Genomic DNA, 24,349 nt, shown 5'->3' with positions numbered 1-24,349 from the left:
CGAAGGTAGTAGAAATTAGGAGTATTTTAGTTTCTTCTATTTTCGTCAGGCCATTACATGGCGCCCGAACAGGGACATGAGATAGACAGCTCATGTTAAACTGAATGCTGGACATAGATTAATGGACATCAGAGAGACCGCTGATGTCAAAATTTAATTTTGTCTAAAATATTAGGGGATACTAATATTTAGTGTTAAACATTTGGAGAGACCACCAAATGCTATAACAGTTGAGACTCTATTTGAACAAGTGATTCCAGTTCAAAAGTATTTTCTGTGAAATGTTTTAGTTAGATGTGGAGCGCCCACACGTTTCACATCTTTGAGTTACATTTTCACAACTTAGGCGTGAGGCTTTCCTATACTCACGTAAATAAAGTTTCCTGATCCGCGAGAGATCTCTCTATATTTGTATTGTAACGCAGGAAGAGATCTACAAAACACTCGTAAAAGCGGGGCAAAAAGCTATTGCCAGTTTAAAACCGTGAAGGACGAGAATAGAGAAACCGGATTCAAATAGGATAGAAACCTGTTTAAAAATTATTGTCGCCAAAGATATAGATATTTGATTATAATTTAATACAGATTTGAATTATTATCTTATCCAATAAAACATTTTTGATCAAAAGGTTTTGTTTTGCGAAATTCTAATTACAATAAGTTTGGATTTTACAAATAAAAATAAATCTACAATAATTCTGATTACTTATATTTGGATAAAAAATAAGTTGCCCATCATATATGGCTGATCTTGTCCCAGCCCCGGATGACTCCTTTAGTGGAGTTTCTGGGGGCGCCCAGTCAATTTTTCAAGATCACGAGGGCTTCGAAGAAGACGCCGTGATTGTTGAGGACATTGCTGAGGCAGAGGTTGATGAGAACTGGCCAGGCGGTCATATTCACAATGACCCGCCGGCATATGATGAGGTACCCCCCGAAATTATGGATGAAGGTCCCTCGTGGTATGTGAACCAGTGCATCTATCCCACTGCCCCGGGTCCTCCCACTGTGGGTTTGTACCCAAGATCAGTGAGTCTGAGGGCTCTGGGGCTGGGGGAACATAGTTTGCCGGTTCCCGGGGACACATCCCTATTGAATAATATAAGCCTAAGTAGAGATAAATTAGAACAACACACACCTGTTGACTGTCTCTCTAACCTGGTTAACCCTGCTAACCTACAATTGACCAATGGAGGTGGGGTTGCGCTAGCCATAAAAAAAGCGGCTGGACCAAACTACCAGAAACAATGCAGAGACTTGGTTCAAAAATATACACATGAAGCCCTTGGCGGGTTGATGAATAATGAGGTGTACTGGACAGGAGCCTATCTGCTCGCTGACCGATATGGGGCTATTGCCAACCTGGTTGTTCCATTCCGTGAAGGACAATACACTCCGAGCCAGTGTGAGCGGGTGTTGTACGGCACGTACACATCATTGTTCCGGGCTTGTCGAGTGAAATGTACTTCGGAAGGGCGAACTACACCAGTGGTGATGACTCTAGTCGGGTGCGGAACATATGGCTATGACCTCAGCGACTCTTGTCGTGCTTTGTGTCGTGCTTATGTGGACGCCGGGAGCACATTTGCCGTGACGGTATTAACACCGGACGAGGCAACCTGGATAGGTATGACTGTTATCCTAAACCATGCCAGGGCTGGCCTCTTAGATATAGTCCCCAGGCCACGATCTGAGGATCCTTGTCAGGTCCGCCCCAATGAGGAACCCACTCGTGCGCATGACCGGCGGGCAAATGACGGCAGTGGCTCTTATGAACAGCTCTTTCGACCTGTCCAGCCCGCCACATGCTCTGCCCCGGTGGAACGCCGTGACCGCATAGCTAGGATTGAGCAGGAACGGCAGGTCCACCGGATGCGCGCTGAGGCCCAACGGGTTCACAATGACAATAGGTCCCACTGTTATGAGCTGAGCAGGCACCGTGATCCGATAATTGTAGCACTTTCGCCTAAAGGCCTGGGCTCTCAAAAGGATATTTATGTTCCGGGGACCAGATTAGTTGGTCTCCAGGGACGAGTAGAAGCTGTTCCTGGACCTCTGATCACGTGCCATGGTGCAGACCTTCGGGAATGCCCTGCACATGAGGCGGAGGTACGGAGATACGGCGGTCCCAATCTTATCCAAGCCCGGAGAAAGGCCATGAGGGGCAGAGTTCTGTGTGATGGACAAAGGTTAGAGACCATACCAGGTGATCTCACCGATTTTTCACGGATAGTGCATCTGTGCTTGTCCTCCAGAACTATGTCTGACACTGACCCACCGATATCTGAGTTGGCTGAAAGACTTAAGACAGCTGTGAAACGTGAAGCTTTAAGTTTGACTTCAAATGGGGAACAAACTTTGGTGCTCAGGGCGCGTTTCCAAAATCAGCGCTATCAGGGGTTGTCCCTCAAATACATGCTCAAGGCAGTAGCATTAGCGCTGCATGACATGCCTAATTTGGGAGAAGACACCAATCTGATTGTACTGGTTGATAAGGGCAGGGCGGAGGACCAGCTCCTAAGGGCATTAAAAGCCATTCAAACTCATGGCTCGCCCGAGGAGAGGGAACCTAGCCCGCGCCCGGGAAAACGCGAAGCCCGGAAGCCTAGAGATCGGAGAAAGGTGAGGAGGGCATTGACCCCTCATCCCTCGCCAGAATCCAGATCTCGGCGCCAGTGGCGAGCACCAGATCCCATTGTGGAACGCTGTCTTAGGTTTGACGATCATTCTCCCGTGCGAGGTGAGGTAGAAGGAGAGCTTAATTCTCCTCCCCCCATCGCTCCGGTAAAGAGAATGACAGCCGCTGGCCAAAATGCCAGATCCCAACCTCAGGTCATTAGAATGGTGGATGTCAAGCGTCTCCCTTTTGAGGCAGGAGCAGCACAATATACCACGGACACAGGCCTCATCTGGTCCCCTAATGTTATTGGAGCAACTCAGAAACCAGACTGGGAGCTTCCTAGAGAGGGCCAGGATCGACTCATTGCGGACTGGTACCCGGTCACCCCACGAGAAGCTTACGATATTGAGTCCGCGCCTACAGCGCAGGCGATCCTGAGTTTGCCCCGTGTGCCAGCTCCTTGGAAGGGAGCCTATATGACTGCGGGTTATGACCTGTTGAGGGAAAGGGCTGTTGAGCGAGATCGAGCAGTAAGGAGAGTGGCGGGGTCTGCACCGGGATTGGTGGATGGGACTGGCCACCCCATTCGGAATCCTGGTCCAGCCCCTGGTACTCCCCTGAGGTCTTCGACTCCAAGGACCCGCATGGATGTGATGGAGGCTAGGAATCAACCTAGCCCGTCCGGTCCGGTGGGTTTGGAGTCTAGGTCCCATTACATGCTACGATCCGCGTCGACGGTTTTCCCTCCAGTGCCCGATTACATAAATACTGCCATGAGCACACTTCAGCCTACAGATTTTAGAGAGCTGGAAGCATATCTGCCCACTAGAAGTCCAAATGAAACCATTACAGATTATGTCAGCAGGTGTGCAACAAAATTGCCAAAATCTATGCTGGACTCTCAGGTCGCAGCAGCCTATTTTAACATCAAACTAGACGCCGCAATTCCTGAGGGATTCACCCCATGGAGTGTCTTGAGTCTATGGGCGGCGGCACCGGGTGAGAACCGAGCAGAATCGGTAAGAAATGAAATTGTTTACAAAATAAGGAAGGAACAAATGCCACTGTCACAAGCCATGACCCTAATGGAGCAGCAGTGCCCAGGGGACATTATGACTCAGGAACAACTCCTGTTGTCCATCCCTGGTGGGTCGCACTTAGCGGCTAGCTGGAACCTCCTGGGCCCCATTGAACGGCGAAATGCTACCATAAACTATGACCGTCTTGCCCGAATCATTGCGAAGAAAAAACAAACAGAGCGCAGTGAAGCCCAAAAACCTCAGGAACAAAAAATAAAGCAGTCAAAGGCCCATCCTGAGCAAGAAAGGGAGGAAGGCGAGGTTAAAAATAAACCCAGCCGCCCCCAGACTCGCTCACAGACGGGAAACTCCAAAGGCCCCTTCGGGGACCAAAAACACCCCAAACAGGCTCACAAGGGGAAGATGGAGGGCCAACAGAGGCCCCCGCCCCGGCCAAAAGAGAAAGCCGATCCTTACCCTTTCATAAACAAAGAGGAATACAGCCTGTTAGGACCGGAGCAGAGACACGAGATGTACCAAAAACAACAGGAGTGGAAACAGAGAAACCAGAGCCAGCAGCAGAATTAGAACGGCCAATATTAACCTTTATTAGCAAATAAAACCATTGAGCAGGACAGGGAGGTGAAGGCCATGCTCGGTGGTGAACAATATATTGTTGATACTGGACCTCCGACACGGAATTAGAGCACCTATCGGTCCTTGAGGAAGTCTTGTTAAGACTTGCTCAAGCAGGATTGAAAGTGAGCTTGAAAAAGTGCGAGATGGGACAGTATAAACAAAAATTTCTTGGTTTTGATATCACCCCAGAGAATATTTAGATGGTATTGCTGCGAGCTCGGCCCCGGGAACTCTAGGGGAGTTAGCGTCCTTTTTAGGGAAAGGGGAATATGTTTCTAATCACACTCCTGGTTATGCACTCTGTTCTGCTCCATTACATAACTGGAACGGTTGATTCCTCCAAAAGGGTTGTACTGAGGCTTTCTCTATGCCCACTGAAATGGTGGAAGCCTGGCGTGAGTTCGGAAGGGTTGTGCTGACTGCTAAGCCTCTGAAAAAAAAATAAATAATAATAATAATAATAATAATCTGGTCGGGTGAGTTAGGAGGTACTTTGGAGCTAAGGAAAGAAAGCTCGGAAAAACCGTGCTTGTTCCTGTCAACAGTTTATTCGGACATCGAGCTCAAGTACGGTGAGGAAGAGAGGGCTTTAGCACTCCTTTTCCCCCACCTCCCCTCTCTTAAGATCATGAGTATGGGCCAGAAAATAATAATACGCTCGCCTTACCCGTCCCTGTCCTTGCTGACAAAGGAGACGTTGGTTGGAGCGAAGGCGATGGGCTGTAGGTGGTCTAAATGGTCCATGATGATGCATGACCCAGACATTGCATTTGTACAATATGGCACACGTCCCCCTAAAGTGACAACTAGGACACCAAAACCTAGGCAACCCACCACGCACACATTGTTCACAGATGGGAGTAAGCGTGCAGAGGATGGTGAATATTCAATATGGGCATTAATCCTGAAACGGGGAAATAAGGTGGTAAAGTCCCGTTCAGGTTACATAAAGGGTTCGGCCCAGACGTCAGAAGTGTGTTCGATTCTGGAAGGAATTATTGCCGCAAACAAAACCAAATGCAAAGCCTTGATGATAGTTACAGACAGTGACTATTGTTTCTATATCAATGTCAAGGGTCAAGAGTTGGCTCAGGGAAATCTTTGGCGACTATTTAAAAAAAAAAAAATTCAGCCAACCTTTATACGGAATATGTAAAGGTAGAGGCCCATACTGAGGATGACACATACACCGCAAATGGCAACTGTGAGGTGGATGCGTTAGCTCAGGATCGGTCTGACAGGTTTAAGATACAGCATGTTGCTGTATTGACTCCTGCCGAGTGGCAGGAGGAAGGAGGGACCATAGCGGTTCCAGAGAGTGAGGAATGGAATCTCCTTACTCAGGTCCACACAGGACTAGGGCATGTGGGTGCCCGGCGTGTAAAAATATTTCTTGATGAGAATAATATCAGAACAAAGTCTCCCATTAATACAGTCCCTAAAGATCGGAAGGGCTTGCGGGAGGTGCGCAGCTGCGGGTTTTAAGAAAACCCGTACGGTAGACCGGGCTATTGTTTGCGAAGAAATAGGTAAACATTTCAGTGCAGATATAGCCGGACCATTGTGCGAGAGAACTAAGGCAGGTAACAGGTATTTTCTGGTAACGGCAGACAACGGATCTAGTTGGAGACAAGGACCGGCCGTCCATAAAGGGAGTGGTTTGTATGCGACCATCGGTCGAGGATCTGAGTCCACTGCCGGGAGCAATTCCCAGGACCAGGGTGACAATAGTTGAACCTGCACGGATCAGATCCTCGGCTTTGGCGTGGTTTGCAAAACTGCGGTCTGGGGCTCCATTTGTTTATTTATAGTTAAAATAATGTCTGTGCTGTCTCTGGTCTGCAGGTGACGAGAGAGGGATGGAGCCGGGGGTGACGGAGGTTAGCGTCCTAGAGGATGCCCTAACCCCGGTTTTGGCGTCACCTGTCACTAAGAGACTGAGTTGGAAGCACAAGGTTCGAAAGAATACGGGTGCAATATTTAGGTGCATGCCGTTAGCTTTCCTGACCATAATAATGACAGTAATTATCTATCAGTTACTCTATCCACCCGCAATTTTATATCACCAAATAGGAGAATTTTTAACTGAGACGCATATAGCAGTTTCACAAATACTGTGTGCGTTTGGACTCGCAAATTGCGATGCCATACCCAAACCAGGTGCAAATAACTTAAGGGAGGTGAATCATGTCCAGTACCGGCTGGATCTTTGGATGCATGCAAGGGCAACTGGTTTAAATGATTCCCCAGAACCTGACCGTTGTTTTTGTGGTCTAAAACTAATAGACAAAAATGACCTAAAAACAGCGGGTCTCTTACAAACAGCATGTTTACTGGGGACATTTTTAAAAGGGTTGCTACACATATTCAGGGGTTTAGGGAAGTTGCTATGTTACACTCTCCGCCTTATCTGTATAGGCAGGAAACCTGTGGTCTCCTCACAGGCTGCTGCTGCACGGAAACAGCGTGCAAAGCACGGTCAAAAGGTCAATTTGCTGCCTTTGCATCAAGGCGGACATAACAAGCAATGACGAGGTATATAGAGAGGGTCAAAAACAAACCCTTAGAGAGGAGTTCAGGCAGGTTTGACTGTATGATGAACTTTCAAAAAAAAAAAAAAAAGGAAAAACTGAAAGAGGGCGAGTTTGCCTGTGAGGTGTGATGCTGTACTATATGTATATATATATATATACACATGGGACAGCATCATTGAGAGACACTTCAGGCAAATTACTGCACTTGGCGGTGACCAGAACCATAGGCGACCATGGACAGCGACAACGCAACCACATTTGATTATGACACAGCTGCAATGACCCAAGACACGGGGAATGCGCTGGTGAGTGTGGTTTCCTGTTCAAAGAGAGCTTTCAAGTGCTATTCTGGTAGACTCATTGTGTGGCACGGTAACTATTGCCTGTGCCCTGATGAGTTAATCATTATGGCCTTAATACTATTTACCATAGTTCTGCCTAAGAAACGATGCGATCGGATACACTTTGGGCTATTGCTATTTCTGGGGTGTTGTCTGACAATCCTCAGAATAATAATGTGTGAACGATCGCTCGGTCTGGGGCTTATTTGGGTTGGTATGGGAAGTCTAGACACCCATCTTAAATGGTGGACACCAACTTTGTATGTCATAGCCCTGTGCATGCTGGTGGGACAAATGGTGCATGTGTATTTCCATTGTGTTGCCTGGCTGCGGGCTATGATGGTGGGCGAGGCCCTGCTTATGGATGCATTGCTGGCTTACATAGCCGTGCTGGTGTTATCTCTAAGACCGGGGCCTCGTAAGAGGGAAATGGGGCGGGCCACTGTCGTATATTGGTTGATAACAGCACTGAGGATATTACTCAAGATCCTGAGCCTTTGTGATCTGATTTCTGCTCTTATCCCCGTGCTAACAGAGGGCTTAGTTTTAGCCTTTCTAAAAGGGAGGCAGACCAGAGTCGGAAAGGTGATGTGCAGCCATGACAGGATTGTGGTCCGTGACCAAGCTCATGGATAAGAAAAATAAAAATAATTAGGATATACATATAAATTATATATGTATCAAAAAAATAAAAAATAATGTATATATATATATATATATATATATTAAAGGAAAATAAAATAATAATGATAATAAAAATATTATATGAAAATAGAATAAGATAGATTATCATTTGTTTTCCTGTGTACAGAAGACCGCGGTTCAGGAGTTAAATCTTTTGACTCCGGACTCCGAAGTCTTTTGGGTCGTGTCAACTCCCGAACTCGAGACGGCCCATGAGGAGGACCGGGTGGATCTGTTCGCCCTGTCGGAGGACATGTTTGACCTATTTGCACCCACCGGCACAGATCCACCGGGGGAGGGCATTGCTGAGCCGTCAGTTCCCCTTGTGGTCCTGGCTCCACATACCACCAGACCTGATGAGGCGGGTCCCATGGTAGATAATGGGCCTGCTCAAGGTCTGGGGGAGGCCAGTGGAAGTCCACGAGTGGTGCCGGAGGGTACAAGCTCTATCCAAAGCCCAAACCCAAGTCCAAACCCAAGTCCTAACCCGAATCCTGGCCAACATTCAATTGAGGAAGATATTGTAAGCAGGAGGACCCCAATTCCGGTCCCGGCTGAACCCATGATTTTATATACCCCTAATGGGGGTTCCCTTTCCGAAAGTCAGTTGAAAGAGGGCCCGCGGATATGGCTGAAAGCAGCTTGGGGGAGTGTAGGTGAAATTCCCCAAGGGTCTTTGATGTTCCATCCCAAGGGTCATGAGTTAGGTGAATGGTTAGCGGGCTCAACCGTGTGGGCACAACATTCATACGAACCCCGCTTTCGGGATGATGGTGAGTGGGACATGCCACAGGGAGCTGCACCGCACCTATCACTGTCATAATTTATGACCATCCAGAAGGGCCCTGGTGCATGCTGTGGCGTACTCTTGGGGACCAGGAAGCTGAGATGATGTGCTTGGTGGCCCTGACTCCTCGCCTGGAAACCCAGTTCCGGGTGAGGAGACTTTGTGGAGTTACCTTCCTGGGGCGTCCGGAGGGGCCTGACTACAACGTGGAGAGGTCCAGGGACGTGGCCGAGGTTCTGCCAAGGCCAAGAGAGGGTGACATGGTGGGGCTAAGATATGGCCTTGTCATTCCGCGGCCGTTGTTGACCCCGCAGCAGCTGGGTGACCTTGCCCAGCAACACGCTCTGCTCAAGAAGAGGAACAAGCACGGGGCGCGACAACGTAAGCGTTGGAAGGCCAATCAGGTCACGGCTGCTGTTGACACCAGCTCTGCTCCTTGATGCTACCAGTCACAACACAGCCACAACTTCCTCTTTTGCAGTGACCTGCTAAGAACTGTACTTTTTGCTCACATGACCAACTTGCCCTGGCAACAGCTGAAATGTTTTAACTGGTAGAAGGAAAAACCATATTAGGTTTGGCTATTGAAATAATCTAACCAGCACCATATAAGGTTAAGCTACTGAAATGATCTCACCCGGAGGGAGGCGATCCCATATTTGGTGTGTTGGATGGAGCCAAAATTGTATAAATACTGCTGTATATCTCTGTTCTGGGGGGGTTTGGTAGAGAAGCTTGTGCGAGGTGTCACTTGTTTGTTGCTTTTACCTAGCGACGGACATAGCCTTGTGCGGAGCATCTCCTATTTTAGCTCTCTCTGATTAGTTCCTTTTGGCGGCCACACTGCAACGAGGTTGCGGGGAGCGATAGTGGATTCTGCTGTATTCGACTGGGACCTTGGCATTGCCCATAATCTGGTTGAATAAACAGAGAATTTTGTCAGCTCCTAGCATTACCGATTGCTGGGTCGCCTAATCTTAGGTAGCCTTATTGCATGGGAAATGATAGATTATTTCCAGATCTGGTCTGGGGATGTGTTTGTCATTGACCGTGTAATTCGCAGGAATTGAGGAATATTATCCAGATTTGACATTCAAACAAGAATTCATGGCATTGCCCGTATCTTGGTTGAATTAAGTTGGATTGTGGGGATATTTTTCTGTCTGTGCCAGGCACCTTAGATTTAGGAAATGAGGAGATAGAGCTTAGGGGTCTGTTGTCTGTCTTATCAGAAAATCTGCCTTTTCATACATATATTTGTATTATTGCTAAAAGCCTGTATTAGCTTGAGTGTTAAATAAAAACCCTTTTCTACGAGAGAAGTCTTAAGAGGATTTCTTCATACGAGCTTCTCGATCTTATCAGCGGACACTTTGGTGAGTGAGAGAATATGCAACTGAGGTTACTATAAATAGAAATAGGCATTTTAGAGTGTGTTTCCTAGTGCAGAGAGGTTAATAGTTTCACAGCTACATTTGGTCTGAAAACTTCTCAGCGCGGGGCATGCGCTATCTGGGGTGCAACGGCACAGTTACACTTATTGGGTTTAAATTCATAGGGTTTATAGGTTTTGCTGAAACTAACGAAGGTAGTAGAAATTAGGAGTATTTTAGTTTCTTCTATTTTCGTCAGGCCATTACAACACACACACACACACACACACACACACACACACACACACACACACACACACACACACACACACACACACACACACACACACACACACACACACACACACACACACACACACACACACACACACACACACACAGAGAGAGAGAGAGAGAGAGAGAGAGAGAGAGAGAGACTCCCTCCGCTGCTAAAAGAGTATACTGGGTTGTGTGTGTGTGTGTGTGTGTGTGTGTGTGTGTGTGTGTGTGTGTGTGTGTGTGTGTGTGTGTGTGTGTGTAATTGGGTAGCAGGGAGACACACTTAATGGAAGTGGCTCTTCACTGTGACAGCTGGGTAGTGCAGATGAAAGGTCTCCTGTAGCACGTTGTCTACCACTTGTGGAATATTCAAACAGACCCAAGGCTCACAGGAGTGAAGCCACTAGAAGAAGTGTCCTCAAACATCACATAAATGACTGACTATACTCACATAAGACCAACAGTGCATGGCACAAACTTTGTTCATACGGGAGATTAATTGTGCGGATGATTTTGAGTAGACAATTATCAGGATTGAATGCATCTACAGTATACTGGTGTCAGATGAACAGACATTGGCCGCATTTCCCAAAGAGATTTAAGAAGTTCTTAACGCTAAGTACCTTCTTAAGAAGCAAACAGATTTCCAAAAATGTTTTATTTTATTTTTTTATGGCACTTAAACAGTTATGGGAATTCAGCCCATATGTACATTTTGACATTGTTTGTATTCATTTCATTGTACCTGTTTAATTAGTGTGTATGTCTGTTTGTAAAAAAAATAAATAGGGAAGCACTTCATAACATGGCTAAGTGTTTGAATTGTAACTGTATATCTTTATCCTGTGCTTCACAATAAATATATTTGAAACAGAATATAGATATGTTATATATTGAAGAGTTCACCACCACCGAAATCCCCTGTTGTTTGAAAGTTAAATGAAGAGACCTGTTGCACACACAGCTAATTAAAGGGACATAACATTGTAGAACAGCAGGGGAGAATGAGGTGTGGATTCTGCCCACAAGTATAATTGCATTCTGCACCTCATTTCTCAGTGTGTTTATTTTACATTGAATGTATCAAGCTATTGCTTGAACACGGATGTAGAACTTCTTACCCTCTGGATCCATTTGGACAGACACACATGATGGGCAAGCAGAGTTTTACAGTCACAGAAATTCCTCAGGGGTTCACTGTCCAGAAGTTGAACGTCTTTGCAAATGAAGCACTCTGACAGCTCTGTAGGAGAAAAGACAAAAAAGTTTTAAGATTCCAAAACTGGCTCAATTAATTCTCCATTCCATCAAGGGAAAAGTCACAGGAACACTCTGATCAACCTGAGCTCTCAGCTGCATTGTTGGTGAACACATTGCTAATTAGAATTCTTAGCCGACAGGGTTTCAGGAGCACACACAAATGAGAACATCACTATGATGTGTTATGGGATCTTTGCACATTGACCCCATATGCAGTTGAAAGGTATGGTGACAACATTTAAAATAGGAATCTTCTTAGTATCACTCTTGAGAACTATCAGCATCATCAACAAATATTTGAGCGTTCTGAAAAATAAATAACTGTACAAGTAACTAGAAAAAGTGCTCCTCAGAGCACAGGTCTCCGCCAGGTCAGGGGGCCTCCTGGTGGCGCTCTAAAAGGCAGATGTGAAAAATGCAGAGCAAAGGTTTTTCTTTGGAGTGCGTGCAAAGTTTCATGCAAATCAGTGCAGTTATAGGTACAAACGCGAATCGGTCTGTTTTAGCACCACCATGAGGCTGATTTGAACATTTTCCATTGGCATTTCTTCCCTGGCATAGTGGGAATGTGCGAGCAAAATTTCACGGAAATCGCATGCTGCTTTCATGATTTCAGGCATTTTGTTCAAAGCGAACCAATCCTGCAAAATCGGACTGATCCGTGTTGATCACATGACTATAGAGATACTGTGTAGGGATTTGCGTGATGTTTGGACAAAATCTGTAGGAGTATTAAAAAAAATGTTTTGCAAAAAGCGGCCTCCTGGAAGCGCTATAACAGGCCAATCTGAAAAGTTTGGGGCAAATGTTCAGCTTTGGCATCCAGGGAGTGTGTGTGCACAGTTTCGCAGCGACCGGGCCAACAGTGCCGGAGATTAGCTGCTCACAAACAGACGGACGGACACACGGACACATGGACTGACACGTGGAAGGACGTACAGGGTGCAAAACATAGTCTCGGCCATGCCTTTCGGCCTGGCGGAGACAATAACATGGAGCATTTGTGGGTTGGCATTTCGTACACCAATTAGGGTTGAAGAGGCCGTGAGGTGGGCCCCCAAATAATTGGCAAATCACTATTTTAATAATAATATAAAAAAGATGTCTGACTGGCCTGCTCACCCCTGCTGTGCTCTAATCTTGATATTGAACAGAATATTATTATTTAATACTCAACCAGGGTCTAACAAAAGTTCAACTTCAAATTGACAGCCCTAATGGACCCTTTTCACAGTGGCTAGTAACCTAAATGCAGCTTAAAGTAATTAATAACATTAATTGTCTCCGCCAGGCCGAAAGGAATGGCGAGAGAGTATGTTTTGCCCCCTGTCCGTCCGTCCGTCCGTGTGTCCGTCCGTCCGTGTGTGTGTCATTCTGTCTGTGTACAGCTAATCTCCGGCACCGTTCGCTTGCTCGCAGTGAAACTGTACACACACTCCCTGGATGCCACAGAAGAACCTCTGCCCACATTTTTTCACATGGGTCTTTTATAGCGCCACCAGGAGGCCGATTTGTGCAAAACATATTCTTTGACAGTACTCCTACAGATTTTGTCCAAAAATCCCACAAATCGGTACACAGTATCTCTATAGTCATTAAACGAAACAAGTCTTTCAGATTTTTCATATTCCATCCTGATTGGCTAAAAATGGCTTCCAAAGTTTGCAGGAGTGCTCCGTTTTGAACAAAATGACTCAAATCATGAACACAGCATGCAATTACCTTGAAATTTTGCACGCATATTTCCACTATGCCGAGGAAGAAATGCCAATTGAAAAATTTCAAATCAGCCTCATGGTGGCGCTATAACAGGCCGATTCGTGTTTTTACCTATAACTGCACCGATCTGTGTAAAGCTTTGTAAGCGCACTCCCTAGAGGTCAAGGAAAAACCCTTGCCCTGCATTTTTCACATCTGCCTTTTATAGCGCCACCAGGAGGCCGACATATGTAAAAAAAAAAAATTATATTACTCCTTCCGATTTTATCCACATTTCACGCAAATCGGTACACATGATTTCTATAGTCATGTGATCAAGACGGATGTGTTTGATTTTTCATATTCCATCCTGATTGGCTAAGATTTACATCTAAAGTTTGCAGTAGTGGCTTGTTTTGAACAAATGCCGCAAATCATGAACGCAGCATCCGATTACGGTCAAACTTTGCACGCACATTCACACTATGTTGAGGAGCAAATGCCACCCTTTTAACATTGGCCTGTTATAGCGCCACCAGCAGGTCTAATTTAGCAAAACAATTGTTTTGAACAAAATGCCTCAAATCATGAATGCAGTGTCCCATTGCCGTGCAAGGCCTAAGAAGAAATGGCTACCTTTTCACATTGGCCTATTATAGCGCCATCAGGAGGCCACAATAACCTACCTGACCTGTCGGAGACCTGTGCTCTGAGGAGCACTTTTTCTAGTTGTGTGTATGTTTCTTATAGGGTGTTTCTGTGTGCCAGCATTAAGCAAATTGTACTGTCCCTGCTCAACACTTTATTGAAACACACCCACATTACTTTCAGCTGTGTTTACTTGTCAAAATATCTGGTGTGAAAACGGTTAGCTAGCTAAGGCCACGTTTAGACGACAACGCTCTCTAGTGAAAACGTCAAAGTACCGTTGCGTTCTCACTTTTAAAATTTGCATTTAGACGGTGACGCACCAGGGATTGAAAACGCTGTAGTGTGCACAGCTAATCTGTGGGTTGCCATGCCCGCTTATTATAAGCGACTTTGGGCTTGTTTTTCCTGTAAAGTTGCTTGTAAATATTGGTTGTTGCGGGTTGCGTTTTTTGGGCTTGTTTTTAAAGTGTTGTTAATTTTTTTTATTTGATTTTATTATTGCTTAAACAGTCCTCAAACATGTGCATGTCAAATTATTGTATTTATTCGCAGACCCCAATCTGAATTGACAAATATATATGGTGAAAATAGCCGATCTACAAGCTCACAGTGAGCTTGTAGATCTGCTATTTTCAAAAAGATCTTGAAAAGAAATAGTGAAATAATATTTGGTATATATATATATATATATATATATATATATATATATATATCTATATCTATATATATATGTGTGTGTGTGTACTGTATAGGTTTAAAGTGCTAATGTAGCCTAGTCGCCTCCTTTAAGGCTTGTTTTCATAGAACTGACTGCTTATTTCTCTCACAAGATCTGGCAACAACACGTTTTGCCGTTTCCTCCGTTTACATGAAGATGGGACGCGGAGCATGGTCAAAGATTTCCACCCTGGAAGGTAGTTTCACTTAGTTGCGGATTCAAGCAAACACTGTTCCCGTGTAAATGGACGGCACATCTTTACCGTTTACTGTAAAGACCGTTGTCGTCTAAACGGGACTAATCACAAAGCATGCGAGCCATTCCCAAGCAAATTATTGGTGAGGGGGGGCATTTTATCGTCTACTCAGGCATTTTGGGAGCACCCCGGACAGTTTTTAAGTTGCTTGATTCAGTATTTAGATATTTGATATTCATTTTGTCAGACACGCCCCCTTCCTATACAAACCCATTGTAACTTCAAACTCCATTTTAACCAAGTTTACCATTGAAGTTACAATGGGTTTGTATAGGAAGGGGGCGTGTCTGATGAATATCAAATATCTAAATACTGAATCAAGCAACTTAAAACTGTCTGGGGGGCTCACAAAAGCCTGAGTAGACGATAAAATGACCCATTTAAAAAAAAAAGTGAAATATCCCTTTAAGTGCAATTTCAAAACAAGTGATAACCTATACTGTCCACCATGCTCATCGATGCGCGAGGCAATCAGCTGCTCGACGCGGGCACTCAATCGACTTGCGGCATAGGCCTACCTACCTTGTTATTAGGTGATGTAGAACTTTTTGGGCGGTGAAACCGCCCCTATATGTGAGGTTTGGACATCGACATTCGCTGCACTGTGATTGGCCACCATTGTACCCCCCCACCCATTGCACCCCCCCAACCCTGCGCTGTGATTGGCCACCATTGTACCCCCCTAACCCTGCACCGTGATTGGCCAATCACAGTCTATTCAGGACTGTGATTGGCTAGTGAAACATGACACATGTACATAGCCCTATAAATAGGACTATGCACTTAAAAAAACAACACATTTATGTTTTTTTAAGTTAGGGGTGTACAATGGTTGGTCCACAATATTACTTTTCTTTAAGTGAACTTCCATCACTGTGATGACCACTGTGACCACACCGCCCACTTCACACTGGGTGTGATTTTTTTCTTTATTGCACACATACAGTACTTTGAGTGAACCTACACGAGCACTCCCCAATCACAGCAAGCTCAACTGGCTTGGGAATCACTAGGATGCAATCACAAAGGGCTAATGCTGAGCAGGGCTCCTGCTGACATGAGCTTCATGAATGGATCATTACTTGATGTTGAGTTTGCTGATATCAGCAATCTCCCTGTATAGCAATGCCCAATGTATCCCTCAGAACTATTTAGATGAATGTATCTAATCTGGAGTGAAGCTAAGTATAAAGAACCACAAAAAGTGGGAATAGTGTAATAGCATATTAATAGCATAATATAAGAATATGCATCTGAGTCAAGCCTTGCATTTTAATCTTGTGCTGCTATCGGCATTTGTGTTGTTTGAAGCTGAGCACCCACAGCCATGGAAGCAACCAGAGGAAGCGCATACACCTGCTCCACATCCTGTACTGAAACTAGTTTCTAATCATTTTTTTCCACTACTTACTACTCTATATAGATCCCAAATGATATAGAAGGGAAGATATATTTCGCTTTCCAATCCCTTTAAAAATACAGATTTTTCCAGTGGGAACATGAACATCTTGAGGTATAAAGGAACTTGGATCCGGAAACTGAAATAAAAATTTCTGTCTAAAAAGTGTTCCTTTATTGCCACAAGCTGATTAATAGTTTAGGTAGATTTCTTGATGTACTGGCTTAGACATTAACCATGTTGAGCAATTATTTGATTACTGCTCACAATGAGGAGTGGGTGTAAATCTCTAAGGTTGCCCCGTGCTCGGTTATCATTATGTCAATTTGTCATTGTGTCACACCAAACTGACAGGGTGTGTTTTTGTCCAATGGTTAATGCACTCACTCACTCACGCACTCACTCACTCACTCACTCACTCACTCTCTCACTCTCTCACTCACCAACGAACGAAGGTGTTGAAGGGTACATTACCCATAGATATCATAAGCAGAGAATGATTCTATACCATCTCATAAAAAAACAGGCAATAACTGTACGGTGATTTGTGCTGAATACTTAAATAGACTCATACATTTTTTATTTCTCTGAATTGGAAAGCGATTTAAGATACTTTCATAGCTTTGATTAATACAGAATGGTGAGTCGGTGACTACCTGACGTTTATGTCATCTAAATTTGAAAGCCTTGAAAATATATATAGTGCATCATTAAGCGCATGTGAAAGAAAAGGAAAAATAGATTAGACAACCCATTGATCTTAAAAATTGCAATTAACTAAAGCAGCTATGTGTACACTTTGTGTATGTGTGTGTTTAATTGGACATCAGTGTGTGTGTGTGTGTTTTGGACATCAGTTGTGCTGAGGAACAATTCTAGTCTTTGTTGTAGAGGTGGATGAACAATGCTCTTATAATGAGAGCCTGGGGCCACCACAATAACCAGCTGATGCACTATGAATGCTGATACCATCTGATTGAAAACCTGAACAAACCACTTGAAAGATACTATTTCAAATACAGTATGCAAGTACTGGCTTTCAAAAACACAGTGCTTAGTAGTTAAAAACTGCAACACATCCATTAATCAATTAATTACCATTGCATTTGAAGTCCACTCAAACAATCACATTGATGTTCATTTGAACTAGAGCCTGGTCGATGCCAGTTAACAGATAAGTTAAGAACACTTAACTGTAGTTATTCAAGGAAAAAGCAAACCAGTAAATATAAAATACATAACTGCTAATGATTACTACTACTGGTCTGCTATTTTTGCCTAATGACCTGCCCAAAATAGGGATGCCAGGTTGAAATGGTTAATAATTGGGACACATCGGCTGCATACTGTAACTGCCAACACAGCATCAAAAGAAAACAAAATTATGGCCGATATATCGGTGAAATCAATATACAGTTGGGCTCTAATTTGGATCCACACATTAAAATGCATTCACCCTACTATTATACTCACGTCAACATTTTTTGAGAAAGTACATAACATTACACAACTCAGATTTGTCGATTCAGGAAATAAAGCCAGGAAACTCTCAAAGTGAGCAATAGTGAAACACTCCCTAGACACATATTATTGTTTCTTCACTTCTGGATTGCTACAATCATCACCAATCACTCACTCTAATTTACTATGAACTCATGTTTCTCATAAGTATTTTATCTTGGCAGCTACCTTCCAGAGCAAACCATTAAAAGCATATTCAAGATACATTATACACCCTCCACCATATTCATTACAATTTGTACAGCTACAGTATGTATGGCTCTGTTCCAGTCTTTCCGAGATGAAACATCCCCTTTTGTGTGAAATTACCATTTTGAGTCATTTCTTTACATTAGCCCATAGATCTCTTGCCTTTTTTGGCCAGGCGCTGTATTTTGGCAGCCATGAGCTGATCTTTGCACCTGTAAGTCAATTAAAACATGGAGGTGTCAGCACTTGAAAATGCATCAAACCCAGATCTGAGGAATGTGTTGGAAGCTTGGCCCGATATGAGCTAGCGATTGGCAAGAGGCTGAGGGGAGAGAATGGGCAAAGGGGCAACAAAGGCAACTGATTAGAGCCCGACCGACATATACTGTAGTTTTGGTCGATATATCGGCCCTTTTTTTTTTTTTTTACAACATCGATATCTGCAATAATGCAGCCACTTTCAATCTGGTGTCATTATATAGGCAAATATTTTCAAAGGTTTTCAAAAATTCCCAAACGTCTAAAAGAATTTGCAGATCTACAGTGCAAGCTCACAAACTATTGTTAAACATGTTGAATAGGGCTTAATAATAATTATAATAGCAAAAATGTATATAGCGCTTTAATAAGTACCTAAAGTCGCTTTACATAAAGAAAGGAAGGAACCAACTTTAATAAAAAACAAAACCAAAAAACAATGAAGACATAAGTGCTAGATTAAAAACGATAAAAAGTTAAGCATGGGTTGGGGAGACATCCTAACTAGACCTCAACTGGGAAAGGCATGTTCTCCCCGTGTCTCCTAGGGTAGTTAATACCCTCACAAAAACATGTAGTAATCCTGGTCGCTATACCGCCTCCCCCATGACAGCTGGGGCGCCTGATGGAGGGGAAGGGAACTGGTTGGAATAACGTGTTCCTTCCACGCGCTACGTCCTACCAGGGAAACTCCCCCCTGTCAGGTGACAAGAAGGTCAGTTGGCTCTCATGCATTGAAGGAAGCATGAGCTCGGCCCTGGCCTCCCTAGGCTGAAGGGGACTGGTGTAGCGCTGGTGTAGCGCTGGTGTAGGGCAGGTGTAGCGCCCAGGATCACTTAGGAAATTGGCACCGGGATAAAAATTCTGGGAAAAATTCTGGGAAAAACTGGGAAAGGCTATCCTGAAGAGATGTGTTTTGAGCGTGGTTGTGAAGGAAGTGAGGGAGGGGGCGTCTTTACTATGGTTTGGGAGTGCGTTCCAGAGGGGGAGGAGGGGGGGCAGCAACAGAAAAAGCCCTGTACCCCCAGGTGCGGTACTTGGCCTTGGGGACCTCCAGGAGGTTGGCTTCACTAGACCTGAGGGAACGGGAGGGGACGTAAAGTTCGAGAAGATCAGAGAGGTAAGAGGGTGCCAGATTATTGAGTGCCTTTTAGGTGGTAAGCAGGATTTTGTAGTGGATTCTTAGTTTGACGGGGAGACAGTGTAGGTCGTGGAGGGTGTAATATGGTCTCTGGAGCGGGTACTGGTGAGCAGACGGGCAGCTGAGTTTTGAACGTATTGGAGTTTGTTGCAGACTTTGGAGGTGGTGCTGTTGAGGATACTGTTACAGTAATCAAGCCGGGATGTGATGAATGCGTGTATGAGTGTTTCGGCAGCTGGAAATGTCAGAGAGGGCCGGATGCGGGCGATGTTCCTGAGGTGAAAAAAGGCAGTTTTGGTGATCTGGTTTACGTGGGGGAGGAATGAGAGGGTGCGAGGTTACAGACGCAGGTGGAGGTTGTCACAGTGTAGCCGCCGATGTTGAGCGTGAAGTTCTGGGTGGAGCGGGTGAGGGAGTCTAGGCCAATGATTAAGATTTCCGATGTATTGCAGTTGAGTTTGAGGAAGTCCTTTTGCATCCATGTTTTAACGTCTGTGAGGCAGGTGGTGAGGGTGGAGTGGGTTATTAAATGATTACTTTTAATTAAGTTCAGTTCATGTCAGTTCATGTTTAGATAGATTTTCCAAAATTGGGATGGGCATCAAACAAAAAAATCTGTCATCGGTCAGGCTCTACAACTGACTGCTTGCTACCTTCACACCAACTGATTCAGACCCAACATTGAAATTATGCCGTACAGTAATTTGATCCATCCTCATTCTTACTGGAATGGACATAAAAGCTGAGTAGCGGAATATACATCACGTACCAGTTGCCAGACAGCTGGTGTGTAGGCCCTAGGCCTGGTTTCGTCACAAGATCCCTTCACGGTTCTTTTTTATGCTTCTTTGTGCTGCAACCGGTGCCTTTGATTTAGTAGCAACCTTAGCCCACATCTTCTCCACTGATGATCCCCAAACAGGGGGCTTTGAAGCAAAATATTGGACAGTAGCTGGAAGCCAGCTTGGCTCGTTTCATCCATAAAAATACAGGGAGACAGCGGTGAGGGCTGGCTGTCATCAGTGTGCTTGTCTGAATTGGGGATAAACTGCTGCTTCAGAAGCTCCTGTCTCTTTGGGGGCTCTCGGTGAGCTGGATCGCTTCAGGTGGATAGCTATGTTCAGATGAAAAATCCCTTAATCAAAGGGTAGGCTTTTAATGTAACCCGTCAGAATCTGTGTAAGCAGATTTTATTACTGACCAGGCATATATCTCAACTTGCATTAATATTCTCGAGACAAGACGTGAGATGAGGGAACTACAGTAACAATTCTTCCTCTGACACTCATTTTAGTAATCAGGCTTTTTCAGATGAATATGTGTGTCGTCTGGCTGGTGCTCAGATTCAAGCCTGATTTGACGTTACATTGTGAACTTGTAGATTAGCTATTTTCAGCGAGTGACACCGTTGTACGATGGAGCATAATTGAAGCATCACTCCCTGCTACTGACACCAGCCACCTGGGCATGAACAAAGTCTGTGTTAATGGAAATCATTCAGGTGAGACATTTCCAAATCCTTCTGTGTGCTTAAATGCTCTGATGGGCTTTGTCTCATTGTGTGGCACTTTGTCTGTATGTCTGGCAATGGATCAGCTTTAGTTGTGTTTTATTATCACGACGTGGCAATGCAAGAGGCTAGCCGTCTATGACAGGGTCTGTGTGTGTGTGTGTGTGTGTGTGTGTGTGTGTGTGTGTGTGTGTGTGTGTGTGTGTGTGTGTGTGTGTGTGTGTGTGTGTGTGTGTGTCTCTGTCTGTCTGTCTGCCTGTCCAGAACTAATCTGGCAAACCGCTGGACGGATCAGCGCCATACCTGTATGCACGCTTCCAGTAGGCCATAGAAGTACCGCTCTACCTTTTTTTCCACATGCTTTCTACTTTTAGAAGTATTTAAACGTTATTTTATAATGGAAGTCAATGGGGCTGTGATCTCGCTGAAACCTTGCCCGAATTGACTCATACGTCATAGATACGTCATAGATGATTGACTTCATAGATTACTGATGTCACAAGGCAGTCACTTGAAGTCCGAGATCTATGTGGATCCCAAGATCCACATAATTACCTAGTTATTGTCAAATAACATTTTGATCTGTTCAGAGAAGTTAATTTGCAGAAAGTAATGGAGTGCAGTGACTGTTATATGTGTAGAATTTGACACTGTGTCTGTTCGGGTCTGGTCAACAGAGACAGTCATTGTGTCCACTGTCTGTCTGAAAATATTTCTCAAGTCACTGCGATGTGGCAAGTTCACCAATTATACCCACTAGTGCTCCTTTTCAACGTTGCACTCCTCGAAATCTGTATTGTTATTACGATCATTATGGCAAGCCCCGAGGCACTTGGGGGGGGGACTAAAATACAGATACACTGCTGGCGACAAAATAAGCATGCAGGAAGACAACAATACAACATAGAGATGTACTGTAAACACGCGGCATGTCAATCGCAGCAGAGCTGGGTCGTCTCCGTGATCTGTGGCTCCTATAATTAACTGTCAGGGGTGTCAACGTTGGACAATACTTTGGACAGAGGTGAGTACTAAACTAACTGGCAGAAGTCACTCTCCACACACCGGAACATCCCGTAGATGTCAGTGCCAGGTTCTGCACTGTCCCCCCCCCCCCGCACAGGGTGTTGATTTACTAAAACGAAGCATTCACATTGTCTCTGGGACCTTTCACATTCTGCCATCATACTTGTTTTTGTTTTACTCGTTATTTTGCAGATTATTAACCACATGAACCCTATAGCATCCCTATTCTGGGCTTGTCAGGCGATAGGTGAACATTCGGTGAAAATAGGAAACCATTGAGATTTGGTATAATTTACTACAGTTACAGGCTGGGTTGGCTTTTAACACCCTTTTGTAAAATATTGTCGCTGTTCGGGCGGAAAACTCATACGGTATGTCCTAAACTGTTACTTTTCAGGATTAAAATTAAAAAATAGCAAAAGTCGCAGATCGGCTATTTTTGCTACTTTTGTGTGACACTGTAGTATGACTGTATTACGACAATGTTAAATTACGAAAACACATAAAAAGTTAAAATATGGAGATAAGAGGTTTCCGTCCAATAGCATCGATATGTGTAATATAACACATACAGGTAGTATGCCCTTGAAAAACAACCGTCCAGTGGTTCAGCTGTACCATTTACATATTTTATGAACTATACTGACCATCTGTGGGTGTCACCGAGACAATAGTAGTCGCTAATCTGAGCCGTGTTGCTGAAACAATACGTTGACAGGTTCGAAACACTATACATACAGTAAATTAATGGTGGAAAATGCCAGATTGAGATAATTTAATTGTCCGTTACATTGTTAACGACCTCATTAACGAAAGAATGATGGGAAATCAGCATGGTCCGGGAGAGGAATTGCCTGTGTGACAGCCATCTGGCTAGTGTGGGGGACGGGGCTGGATGGATGTTGGTGGGGGGGCGGGTAAGCTCACACCACCGTGGCCAACACAACTTTCAGCCAGTGGCTCCATAAGCGCATCTAGCTGGAGGTGCATATGATTGTGTATCAGTGAATGAGTTCACAGAATCCCTGACCTTAAATTTGATTAGTTTTGGTTTTCCATTACATCGTGGTCAATGTCGTTATCACACATTCCGGATCTCATCTGATTTACTGACATTCAAACCCTCAGCAAAAAGACAGATGTAGTTCAGACCTCGACTAGTAATGTGAGGATGGAGTTTATGATTGGGTCATTCTCTCTCTCTCTCTCTGTGTGTGTGTGTGTGTGTGTGTGTGTGTGTGTGTGTGTGTGTGTGTGTGTGTGTGTGTGTGTGTGTGTGTGTGTGTGTGTGTGTGTGTGTGTGTGTGTGTGTGTGTGTGTGTGTGTGTGTGTGTGTGTGTGTGTGTGTGTGTGTGTGTGTGTGTGTGTGTGTGTGTGTGTGTGTGTGTGTGTGTGTGTGTGTGTGTGTGTGTGTGTATTACTGTACTTGTGAGAGCCAGATGTCCCCAACAAGTATAGTAGAATTTGGCATTTAGAGGTTAGGTTTAAGCAAAAGATGTCCTCACAAGTATACTAATATACACAAGTGTGTGTGTGTGTGTGTGTGGGGGGGGGGGGGCATTAGAAACACTGTAGGCAGATTTAGAAACAACAGAGATGGGGCTACTACAATGTAAACATATGAACAGATACAAGTAAGCAACGTCTATTCTATTTCCCTGATGAAATTACAAGTAACGCAACGTACCTGTGAATATAATTTTGCATGATTCTTTTGAGACGTCAGAAGAGCCATATCCATAATTGTCCATAATTTCACTTTCTTTTTCCCTGTGTCAGAGACGGCTTCTTCCATCCACTCCTGAGCTGTTCCAGATGTCAGCAGTTTCCTGCACTTCCCATTTACATTCCTCTGTTTTCTTGCGTTATTGAATCCCGTGGACATTTAAAGTGAAGTGAAAGAGACAGGGAAGAAGTTTTGTTTTGAAGATCTTGTACTTCCTTCAGTTTCAGCCAGTGGGTTGGTCATGTCAGCTGATCTCTGTGGTTTTTTAGGTTATTTTTTTCTTCCTTGTTCTCCAGGAAGCTGTAAACGCAGAAGGCCAATCACAGCTCAGCTGTACTCAGGAGCATGTCAGGACAGGAAGACAAATGAGCCAAAAAAGAAAGGAAAAGGAAAGCCTTCAGTGTGCACACTTTCAGTCAAGGCTGGTTCAACATACAGACTGAATTAATACTGTAGGCTATGATGCACTCGTTATGAGCAGGCAAATGGTGATGACATAATGTTTTGCTTTGAATGAAGGCAGACCAACCCAGAAAAATATTGTAATGGTGAAAAAAACATATTTCACAATGAAGAAGAGGCATGTAATGGAGGAGTGATAAACATCACTTCTGGGAAGAACACTGTTCAACCACATCACTCGCGTATGGGAAATGAATCAGATAGATTTGAGAAGTTCCCCACACACGATTCTTGTTCCTCTTGCTGACCTAAGTACTG

At 44.4% G+C, this 24,349-nt stretch overlaps 1 protein-coding gene across 1 annotated transcript in view; it reads right to left on the bottom strand.

Annotated features, from left to right (window-relative positions):
- The window catches only part of LOC308087430 (uncharacterized protein), a 91,650-nt gene extending 67,783 nt beyond the window's left edge, over positions 1-23,867 (bottom strand). Inside the window, exons 1-2 of the mRNA XM_080431275.1 lie at positions 23,591-23,867; positions 11,398-11,519 (exon numbers count right to left, since the gene is read on the bottom strand). Of these exons, the coding sequence (XP_080287401.1) occupies positions 11,398-11,519; positions 23,591-23,654 (186 nt within the window). The 5' untranslated portion in view covers positions 23,655-23,867. The remainder of the gene's footprint in view (positions 1-11,397; positions 11,520-23,590) is intronic.
- Positions 23,868-24,349: the final 482 nt, after the last annotated feature.

Source organism: Gymnoscopelus braueri (genome assembly GCF_963280865.1).
Source record: "Gymnoscopelus braueri genome assembly, chromosome: 6".
Classification (NCBI taxonomy): Eukaryota; Metazoa; Chordata; class Actinopteri; order Myctophiformes; family Myctophidae; genus Gymnoscopelus; species Gymnoscopelus braueri.
Note: the sequence above shows the minus strand (reverse complement) of the source record. Positions and strands in the feature narration are given on the sequence as shown.